Source organism: Leptonychotes weddellii, chromosome 11, assembly GCF_054177405.1.
Source record: "Leptonychotes weddellii isolate Sample4059 chromosome 11, ASM5417740v2, whole genome shotgun sequence".
Classification (NCBI taxonomy): domain Eukaryota; kingdom Metazoa; phylum Chordata; class Mammalia; order Carnivora; family Phocidae; genus Leptonychotes; species Leptonychotes weddellii.
The window spans coordinates 31,389,424-31,400,978 of record NC_138379.1 but is presented as its reverse complement, the minus strand read 5'-3'; the positions used below and the strand labels follow the sequence as shown (position 1 = coordinate 31,400,978).

General features: G+C 36.2%; 1 protein-coding gene and 1 long non-coding RNA gene across 2 annotated transcripts in view; one reads left to right on the top strand and one right to left on the bottom strand.

The window, feature by feature from the left end:
- Positions 1 to 2,893, bottom strand: part of SVIP (small VCP interacting protein) — an 8,958-nt gene extending 6,065 nt beyond the window's left edge. The window contains exons 1-2 of the mRNA XM_081798454.1: positions 2,722 to 2,893; positions 589 to 639 (exon numbers count right to left, since the gene is read on the bottom strand). Coding sequence (XP_081654580.1) covers positions 589 to 639; positions 2,722 to 2,775 — 105 coding nt within the window. The 5' untranslated portion in view covers positions 2,776 to 2,893. The remainder of the gene's footprint in view (positions 1 to 588; positions 640 to 2,721) is intronic.
- LOC115940494 (uncharacterized) overlaps positions 2,426 to 11,555 on the top strand; it is a 401,485-nt gene continuing 392,355 nt past the window's right edge. Inside the window, exon 1 of the long non-coding RNA XR_014138636.1 lies at positions 2,426 to 2,658. This is a non-coding gene — a long non-coding RNA (uncharacterized LOC115940494). The remainder of the gene's footprint in view (positions 2,659 to 11,555) is intronic.

Sequence of the window (11,555 nt, the reverse complement as noted above, 5' to 3'; positions counted from 1 at the left end):
AACCCTCAGTTTGTTTACTGAGATTAAGAATTCCTCATATCAGTGAGGTCATATGATACATGTCTTTCTCTGTTTGACTTATTTCACTCAGCATAATACCCTCCAGTTCCATCCACGTCGTTGTAAATGGCAAGATCTCATTCCTTTTGATGGCTGCATAATATTCCATTGTATATATATACCACATCTTCTTTATCCATTCATCTGTCAATGGACATCTTGGCTCTTTCCACAGTTTGGCTATTGTGGACATTGCTGCTATAAACATCGGGGTGCACATACCCTTTCGGATCCCTACTTTTGTATCTTTGGGGTAAATACCCAGTAGTGCAATTGCTGGATCATATGGTAGCCCAAGGAAGAAGGGTATTAAAGGGGCATCTCACATTACAGAAGACATCTGTAATTTTCATGCATTAAATGATACAAATGCATTAATGTAACCTACAGAAATACAGAAATCATTCTGAAAAACGATTACATGTAAATTTACAGGTTATCAGACACCATTTTCATTAGAGATACTAGTAATAACTAGAATAAAGTATACAATTATCTACATGGGCAGAATTTTATTTCTACTCTTACCTCCTTCTGTCTTCTCTCTGCAGCCTCTGCAAGCTTTGCTCTTTTCTCTTCCTAAAGAAAATGTGTAAAAAAAATATGTTTTAAAATAAAATGAAACATTATCATGGATAATTTATATCTTAGAGATAATATAACCAATTTACAAAAATATTTAGTACTTGTTCAAAATGTTCCACTAAGACTGCCACTATTTACAATGTTTATGAAATACCCAACTTCCTGAATTTCATTCTTCCAATCAATATATCTTCAAATAAGTACATAAGACACATATACATATTATATATGCATATATATATTCAGGTTGGCCTATAAACTAATTCATTTGCTTTTTTTAAAAAAAAGAGGGGCTTACAAGCTAGTCAGGGCAATAATAAAACAAATGACATTTAATAAGACAAGAAAGGAAATACGTGGTTTGAAGTAGCCTGGTATTTTCAGGAAACGTTCATCAATGAAGTGAGCTAATCTCATTTTGTAGGACAGGAAGCCCTGAAGGAAATTAGTAAGAGGTACTGCTCCATGTTGGGAAACAGTGGATATTACTTTTTATATCATGTACTATTATTAATAATTATAAATTCTTTAAATATATAAGACAGTAAATAGAATTCTCTTGGCAGCTGTGTTAATAGTTCCTTTGTTTTTCATACCACAATACATACATTCATTCATTCAATAGACAAATAGTTACTGAGCAACTATCATGCCTCAGGAACTTTTCTAGGTACTGAGGATGCAGCAGTGAAAAAACACAAACACTTCTACACAGATGGAACTTACATTCCAATGAGGGGACACAGGTAAATATAATCAAGTAAATACATGTCTGTTAAATAGTAGTAAGTGTTTTGAGAAAATATAAAGAAGAGTATGGTGGATAAGAAATGGAATGATGAGTGGCTGGTTTAGTTAGGGTGGCCCCCAATAAACTCCAAAGATAAAGTGACATTCAAGTAGTGCTCCATGTGTTTATCTGTGGGGAAGAGGGGGAGGGCTTAAAAAATGCTGGCATATTGGTATTTTCTCAACAGTCATAAAAACAAAATTAACAACATTTAAAAGCAACCGTAGCAAGAAAGACAAGGTAAACTTTCCCATATCGACTTCCAGGTCATTTTTAGTACCCATAATCAAATGGCTGAAGAGTTAATGTACTTCCCGAAACAACTCATTTCCTTCAACGAATTTTTAGATAGGAGAACAGAGGAATTTAGCTTTTCTGTTAGCAACAACCTGTAAGGACTATTAATGTAAAGATACTGTTGTAAATAGAAAGGTACAAAAGTATAAGTGAATTGTACCACAAACCACCTAAATGGGAATTCCAGCTACACAATGAATAATTTCTAGTATAAATATGTCCCAAATATTGCATGAGGCACATCTATTTTTAAAATGTATTCTTTTTTATCTAAAATTTATCGAAAAATTCTAATTTAAATACGTTAAAAATACTGGGCACCCTGTATTTTTATTTGCTGTATGAGGCAACGTTACAAATTGTACGCCCTTTACAAAGTAAAATCCGTATTGTTTTAAAAGAAGGAAGAACTCGAAAGAGAGAGAACTAGTAATGGGACATCACTGATTACTACAATATCCAATAAAGCACAGGAGTATAAGAGACTTATATTGAGCACCTTCTTTAAACAGTTGGTACAGACACAGGAAAACGCACATCTCCTAGAAGATTAAACACTCGAGCTGACGAAGAGAGGAATTCTTTTTGCACCCTGACTCCATCCACCGCATCGCCAAGAATGGCCCATACACCGCACCGTCCGCGTACGCCTGCGTCCTACGAACTCCCAATTTCGCCCAAGTCTGCGAAAGGTAAACGCCCTGGAGCCGCCTTTGGACGATTTTTTGTAACGGAAGTGGAGAGAGCGACACGGAGGCGTCGGCGACTCAGGTCCCAACGCCTGACCCAAGGTTCCTCGGAGCGCTTCCACACGTCTTCGCCACCAGACACCCACCGGCAAGCTCTCTAGCCCGCGCCCCCGCTTCTAACGGCCCGGCCCGGTGCCCACAGCTCGGGGCCTCCCGGAGCGCCCCTCCGGAGAACAGGTGCGCGCGGCGCGGGTCCGCCAACTCGGGAACCGGGGGACGTGGGGACGCGGCCTTACTCACCAGGTCCGGCGAGGGAGGCGCGGTCTCCCCAGGACAGGGAAAACAGAGCCCCATCAGGAGAGCGGCTGGGGGTCCCTTTTGGGGCCCGCCGCAGACCCGGCAGTGCGAACTGCGCGGTCAGACAGGCTTCCCAGGTTCGCCGCGCTCGCCCCGCCCCCACCCGGGACCGGCGCCTCGGCTCCGCCCCGCCCCTCTGCGGCAACGCCCCACCCCCGGCCCCGCCCTGTTCCAACCCTTTCCCGCGGCTCCGCCCCCCAACTCGTCACTCCGCCCCGCCCCTGCCTCTCGCCACCGCCCTCAAGAGGGGATTCCCCATCGCGCCCAGCCCAGCCCTGCCCTGCCAGGCGGGCGTACAAGGCCTCCGTGTGCGGAAAAGCCTGCTGCATTTGGGCAGAGAGAAGGGGAGAGAGAAATAGATACCACATTTTCTTTATTCATTTGTCAATGGACAGATTAAGTTGTTTCCATACGTTGCTATTGCAGTACTGCAATGAACATGAGGTTACAAATACCTCTTCATGATAATGCTCTGGCTTCCTTTTGTCCATTACCCAAAAATGGGATTCCTGGATCATATATACGGTAGTTTTAATTTTAATTTCTAAGGATCTCCATAATATTTTCCATGGTGGCTGTACCAGTTGACAATTCCAGCAACAGCGCACAGGGTTCCCTTTTCTCCACATCCTTGCCAGCAATTCTCTCTTTTGTCTTTTTGGAAATAGACATCATGGCAGGTGTGACTTGATACCTCATTGTGGTTTTGATTTGCATTTCCTTGATAATTGATGTTGAGCACCATTTCAGGGACCTGTTGGCTATTAGTACGTTGTTGAAAAAATGTCCACTTAGGTGCTCGCTTCGGCAGCACATATACTAAAAATGTCCATTTAGGTTCTTGGCCCATTTTTTTAATTGGGTCATTTGTTTTTTTGCTCTTGAGTTGTAGGATTTACTTGTGTTATTTTAGGTATTAACCCATTATCGGTTGTGTGATTTGCAAATATTTTCTCCCATTGCATACGTTGCCTTTTCGTTTTGTTTGTAGTTTTCTTTGCTGTGCAGAAGGTTTTTTAGTTTGATGTAGTCCCACTTGTTTTTGCTTTTGTTGCCTTTGCTGTTGGTGTCAAATCCAAAATATCACTAAGACCAGTGTCAAGGAGCTTACTGCTTATGTTTTCTTCTAGTTTTATGATTTCTGGCCTTATGTTCAAGTTTTTAATCCATTTGACTTGATTCTTGTGTACGGTGCTAAGAAGTCCATTTTTGTTCTTTTGCATGTGGCTGTGCAGTTTTCCAAACACCATTTACTGAAGAGACTAACCTTTCCCCATTGTGTATTCTAGGATCCTTTGTGACCTGACCATATGTATGTGGATTTATTTCTGGGCTTTCTGTTCTGCTCCATTGATCTTTATGTCTGTTTTTATGCCAAACTGTACTGCTTTGATTACAATAGCTTTGTAATATAGTTTGAAATCAGGAAATGTGATGATTCTATCCTTGTTCTTAAGATTGCTTTGGCAATTCAGGGTCTTTGTGGTTCCATACAAATTTTAAGATGTTTTTCTGTTTCTGTGAAAAATGACATTGGAATTTTGATAGGGATTGCATTGTATCTGTAGATTGCTTTTGGTAGTGTGGACATTTTAACAATATTAATTCTGATCTATGAACATGAGATATTTTCCCATCTATTTATTTCCCATTTATTTCCCCATATATTCCCATTTCCCATAAACACTGATTGCTTTCTATCCCTATAGATTGATTATTTTCTAGAGTTCCAGATAAATGGAATATATGTGCTTTGTCTTTCCATTAAGATAAAGTTTTTAAAGTTCATTAGTGTTATTGTTTGTAAGTTCCTTCAATAATATTCCATTGTTGTAGATATACCTTATTTTATTTTATTTTAAATCCAGTGTAGTTAATATACAGTATTAGTTTCTATAGTGTACAATATAATGATTCAACAATTCTATACAATACTCAGTGCTCATCATATAAATAACTATACATTTTATTTTTGGTTTTTTTAAAGATTTTTTCATTTACTTTGGTGGGGGGAGCAGAGGGAGAGGAAGAGAGAGAATCCCAAGCAGACTCCATGCTGAGCATGGAGCCCAATGCAGGGCTGGATCCCACAACCCCAGAATCATGACCCAAGCCGAAACCAAGAGCCAATGCTGAACCAACTGAGCCACCCAGGCACCCTGATATACATTTTAAAAATCAGTTTTCCTATCCATGGACTTAATGGGCTGTTTGCACTTTCAGGCTGTTATGAACAAAGCTCTATATATTCATGTACAATTCTTTGTGTGAACATGTTTATTTCTCTCCAGTGAACACATGAGTGGAATAACTGAGTCATATATATATTTCACATATATGGAAAACTGTCAGGGATTTTTTTTTTTTTTTTTTTGTAAGTTAAGTGCTTATACCATTTCCATAGCAATGATGTAAGTAAGAGAGTACCAGTTGTTTCTTATCCTAACCAAAGTTGGTACGGTCAGCTTTTTAAGTTTTACTAATTCAAATAGGTGTGTAGTGGTATTTTCATTAATTAATTTCCCACATTTTCATGTACATCTTGGCTATTTGTATATCTTTTTAGAAATAGTTGAAATCTTTTGTCCACTTTATGGAATGTTTATGTTCTTTAATTAGTTCTAAAAGGTTTTTTTGTGTTTTTGTTTTTTGTTTCTGTGTGTGTGTGTGTGTGTGTGTGTGTGACCAAAGTACATATTATCACTTCAATCCTATGAATCCACTTAGAGTTACTTTATGGCCCAGCAGATGGTCTATTTTATTGTTTCATGGTATACTTTAAAGAATATGTGTTCTGTTTATATTGGGGTATTCTTTAAATATCAGTAAGATAATTGGCTGGTAATGTCATTTAAGTCTTCTATCTCTTTACTGATTTTCTCATCCATTTCTAAGAGAGGAATGTTTATATTTCAGTTATAATTGTGGATTTGTCTATTCTTTGAATTCTTTGGTTAACATATTTTGATGCATATGTTTATGATTATTATTTTGTGTGAACCTTTTATCATTATAAAATATTTAGCACCAATAATATGACTTGTTCTGACAACCACTGTATGTTATTAATATAGCCATTTTAGTTTTCTTAAGATTTTTGTTTTCATTGTATATATTTAATTTTTAAACCTGTTAATATTTATATACAAAGTGTGTTTCTAATAGTTCATAGCTCTTTTTGCATTTTTAAAAATCCAGTTTAATAGTCTCTGCCTGTTGGGGGAAAATTCTCTATGGGTCTTTCATGTTTCTGTTTTCTAAGCAAAGGTTTTAATATTTTTTGTTTTAGACTATCTTTTCAAGGATGTTTGTGTAGTAAGCAAACTTGGAAGATATAGTCTCCTCTAGAGCAGATTTGTTTACTGTCTAGCATAATGGAGATAATGTCTCCTCCAGAGCAAAAGCTGGGTAGGTTTGCTAGTAACCTCTTATGGAAGATTGGGACTTCCTTAGCTAGGATACAAACCCACTGTGTGCACAGCATCCACCTGGGCATATCTGCCCTGCCGTGGGGCTTGGGAGTCAAGGGAAACCAATGTAAACATGCACTTGAAGTAACAAAGGCCTTTGTTTTCTGCCAGCCTCTATGAAACTATGGTAGTCTAACCTGCTATCTTGTAAAAGTAAAATCTAAAATCCTTTACAATTCTTGCTACTTCCTTTTAGTTGGAGTGTTTAGACCATTTGCATTTAATGTAGCTATTGATCAGTTTGGGATTGATCATCTTGCCATTTATTTTTTTTTCAAATCTTTTCTTTTTTCTTCTTCTTTTTCTATCTTCTTTGGATGGATTTTTAGCATTCCATTTTTATCTCCACAAATAGCTATATCTCTTTGTGTGTGTTAGTTTCTCTAGTATTTACAATATGTATCCTTAACATCTGAGTCTCCCTTCAAACAATATACTTGTGTAAAATATAAGCTTTCAGTGAATTGTACTTCCATTAACCCTCTCCCACCCCTTGTTATTGTTGTCATACATTTTATCCCTGCATGTTATTAATACCAAAATACATTAGTTTTGCTTAAAACAGTCAATTATTTTTTAAGTTAAAAATTAGAATTCTCGGGCGCCTGGGTGGCTCAGTTGGTTAAGCGACTGCCTTCGGCTCAGGTCATGATCCTGGAGTCCAGGGATCAGGTCCCACATCAGGCTCCCTGCTCAGCAGGGAGTCTGCTTCTCCCTCTGATCCTCTTCCCTCTCATGCTCTCTCTCATTCTCTCTCTCTCAAATAAATAAAATCTTTAAAAAAAAATTAGAATTCTCTTATATTTACACATATATGTATCATTTCCAGAGCTCTTCATTGTTTCATGAAGATCCAAAAATTTATCTGAAAAATTTTTCTCCCACCTAAAGAACTTTTCCTGCAAGTCTGCTAAAGAAAATATTCTGCATTTTTGCTTTCAGTTTTGAAGGATCTTTTTGCTCCATATAAAACTTAAGTTGACTTTTTTTTCTTTAAAGATGTCATTCTGGTTTACTTCGTTTCTAATGCTGGTGTACCCCAGTCCCCCATGATGTTTCCTTTCTCTTTTCGATGTTTTTCAGCGGTTTGAGTATCAGGTACTTTGGTAAGGTTTGGTCTTTATCTTGCTTGTTGTTCATTAAAATTTCTGGATTTGTGGGATTCATTTTCATCAAATTTGGAAACATTTTGGGAATTTTTGTACTCCCATCCTCCTGCATTCAGACATTCCTAATATTTCATACATTAGACCACTTGATATTATCTCACAATTCAGCAAGGAGTTAATCATTTTCCTAGTTTTTTTCTCTTTGCCTCAGTTTGAACTATTTCTATTGCTATATCTAAATTTCAGTTATTTCTTTTTTTACATCAAATATACTGTTAATATCACTTGGTGAAATTCAAACTTTCAGATATTTTTCAGTTCTAAAAGTTTGATTTAGTCCTTTTTAATCTTTCATTTCTGTCCTTGTTGCATTCACATTTTTCTTTAAATTGCTGAGCATAACCAACATATTGATAATAGATGTTTAATTCTTCTAAGTCTGTCATCTCTTCATTTTGTATCTCTTTCTATTGACCTGATTTCCTTTTGATTACATGTTACAATTTTCTATTTCTTGGCATGCCTAAGAATTTTGATTTGGTATTAGACATTGGATATTGATAATAGACAAAGAGTAAACAGATCTGTCCAGATCTGGAATACTCCTCCAGGCAATAAATGGGGTTCATTTTGTTTCTCTTCTCTTTATTTTGGAAACTGCAAATCAGTCACTGAACATAATATCTTTGTTAATTCAGTAGTCAATAATTTATAAAATAATCATGATAATTGCATTTACATGTTAGAAATTACTTATGTAGTTAAGACAGCATTTTACAAAGACAGATGTGATCATCATTTTATATGTAAAAGTAAAATGTAATTCAATATTCAAATTTTACCTTAAATGAAAATTTTAATTATATGATAGCTTATTTGCAATATCAAGATATAACATAGCCTTTAGTTATAACTCTTTCCTAGGACTCTGTAAAGATTTTAAACATTTTATTTAAACATATGTCATTATAAATATATAGCAAAGGAAATCTGTTTTCCCATATTTTTTTGTTTTTTTTTTCAGATTTTATTTAAATTTAAGTTAGTTAACTTATAGTGTATTATTAGTTTCATGGGTAGAATTAAGTGATTCATCACTTGCATATAACACCCAGTGCTAATTACAAGGGCCCTCCATAATGCCATCACCCATTTAACCCATCCCCCCACCTTCCTCCCCTCCAGCAAGCCTCAGTTTGTTTCCTATAGTTAAGAGTCTCTTACGGTTTCCCTCCCTCTCTGTTTTTATCTTATTTTTCCTTCCCTTCTCTATGATGGTCATCGATTTTGTTTCTTAAATTCCATGTATGAGTGAAATTATATGGTATTTTTCTCTGATTATCTTATTTTGCTTAGCATAATACACTCTAGCTCCATTCATGTCATTGCAAATGGCAAGATTTCATTCTTTTTGATGGCTGAGTAATATTCCACTATATATATATGGTCATATTCCATTATATATATAAATCTCACAGATTTTATGTATATATATATATCACATATGTATATATTATATTACATGCAACGTATATAATAATGTATATAATATATATATACATTGTATACATATGTATTATAATTGTGTTTATATACATATGTATATGTATATTATATGTACATATATGCTATACATGTATATATATACATATATACATATAATGTATATAATATATACATATAATGTGTGATGTATATATATATATAAAATCTGTGAGATTTATATATATAATGGAATATGACCATATATATATAGTGGAATATTACTCAGCCATCAAAAAGAATGAAATCTTGCCATTACATACATTATATGTATATAATATATACATATGTATATATATACACACATACACACACACACACACACACACACACACCCCACATCTTTATCCATTCATCAGTTGATGGACATCTGGGCTCGTTCCATATTTTGGCTATTGTTGATAATGCTGCTATAAATATTGGGCTGCATGTGCCCCTTCGAATCACTATGTTTGTATCCTTTGGATAAATGCCTACTAGTGCAGTTGCTGGGTCATAGGGTAGTTCTATTTTTAACTTTTTGAGGAGTCTCCATACTGTTTTCCAGAGTGGCTCTACCAGTTTGCCTTCCCACCAACAGTGTAAGAGGGTTCCCCTTTCTCCACATCCTTGCCAACATCTGTTGTTTCCTGAGTTGTTAACTTTAGCCATTTTGACTAGTGTGAGGTGGTATCTCATTGTGGTTTTGATTTGTATTCCCCTGATGCCAAGTGATGTTGTGCATCTTTTCATGTGTCTGCTAGCCATTTGTATCTCTTCTTTGGAGAAATGTCTGTTCATGTCTTCTGCCCATTTCTTAACTGGATTTTTTATTTTTTTGGAGTATTGAGTTTGATAAGTTCTTTATAGATTTTGGATCCTAGCCCTTTATCCAATATGTCATTTGCACATATCTTCTCCTATTCCATAGGTTGCCTTTTCGTTTTATTGATTTTTTCCTTTGCTTTGCAGAACCTTTTTATCTTGAGGAAGTCCCAATAGTTTATTTTTGCTTTTGTTTCCCTTGCCTCCTAGAGACATGTCTAGTAAGAAGTTGCTGTGGCTAAGGTCGAAGAGGTTGCTGTCTGTGTTCTCCTCTAGGATTTTGATGGATTCCTGTCTTACATTTAGGTCTTTCATCCATTTGGAGTTTATTTTTGTGTATGATGTAAGAAAGTGGTCCAGTTTCATTCTTCTGCATGTGGCTGTCCAATTTTACCAACACCATTTATTGAAGAGACTGTCTTTTCTCCATTGGATATTCTTTCCTGCTTTGTCGAAGATGAGTTGACCATAGAGTTGAGGGTCCATTTCTGGGCTCTCTATTCTGTTCCATTGATCATGTGTGTTTTTGTGCCAGTACCATATTGTCTGGATAATTACGGCTTTGTAATACAGCTTAAAGTTCAGAATTGTGATGCCTCCAGCTTTAGTTTTCTTTTTCAACTTTACTTTGGCTATTTGGGGTCTTTTCTGGTTTCATACAAATTTTAGAATTTTTTGTTCCAGCTCTGTGAAAAATGCTGGTGGTATTTTCATAGGGATTGCATTGAATGTGTAGATTGCTTTGGGAGGTGTAGACATTTTAACAGTATTTGTTCTTCCAATCCATGATCAAGGAATGTTTTTCCATTTCTTTGCGTCTTCTTCAATTTCTTTCATAAGTGTTCTATAGCTTTCAGAGTACAGATCTTTTACCTCTTTGGTTAGGTTTATTCTTAGGTATCTTATGGTTTTTGGTGCAATTGTAAATGGGATCAATTCCTTGATTTCCCTTTCTGCTGCTTCATTATTGGTGTGTAAAAATGCAACAGACTTCTGTGCATTGATTTTATATCCTGTTACTTTGCTGAATTCCTGTATAAGTTCTAACAATTTTTTGGCAGAGTCTTTTAGGTTTTCTACAGAGTATCATGTTGTCTGCAAAGAGTGAAAGTTTGACTTCTTCCTTGCTGATTTGGATGCCTTCTATTTCTTTTTGTTGTCTGACTCCTGAGGTTAGGACTTCCAGTACTATGTTGAATGACAGTGGTGAGAGTGGACATCCCTGTCGTGTTCCTGACCTTATGGGAAAAGCTCTCAGTTTTTCCCCATTGATGATGATATAAGCTGTGGGTCTTTCATATATTGCCTTTATGATGTGGAGGTATATTCCTTTTATCCCTACTTTCTTAAGGGTTTTTATCAAGAAAATATGCTGTATTTTGTCAAATGCTTTTTCTGTATCTGTTGAAAGGATCATATGATTATCATCCTTTCTTGAATTAATGTGGTATATCACATTGATTGATTTATGGATACTGAACCACTCCTGCAGCCCAGGAATAAATCCCACGTGGTCATGGTGAACAATTCTTTTAATGTACTGTTGGATTAGAATAGCTATATCTTGTTGAGAATTTTTGCATCCATGTTCACCAGGGATATTGATCTGTAATTCTCCTTTTATAGTGGGGTCTTTGTTTGGTTTTGGGATCAAGGTAATGCTGGCTTCATAGAATGAGTATGGAAGTTTTCCTTCCAATTCTATTTTTTGAAACAGTTTCAGAAGAATAGGTATTATTTCTTCTTTAAATATTTGATAGAGGGGTGCCTGGGTGGCTCAGTTGTTAAGCATCGCCTTCGGCTCAGGTCATGATCCCAGGTCCTGGGATCGAGCCCCACATCAGGCTCTCTG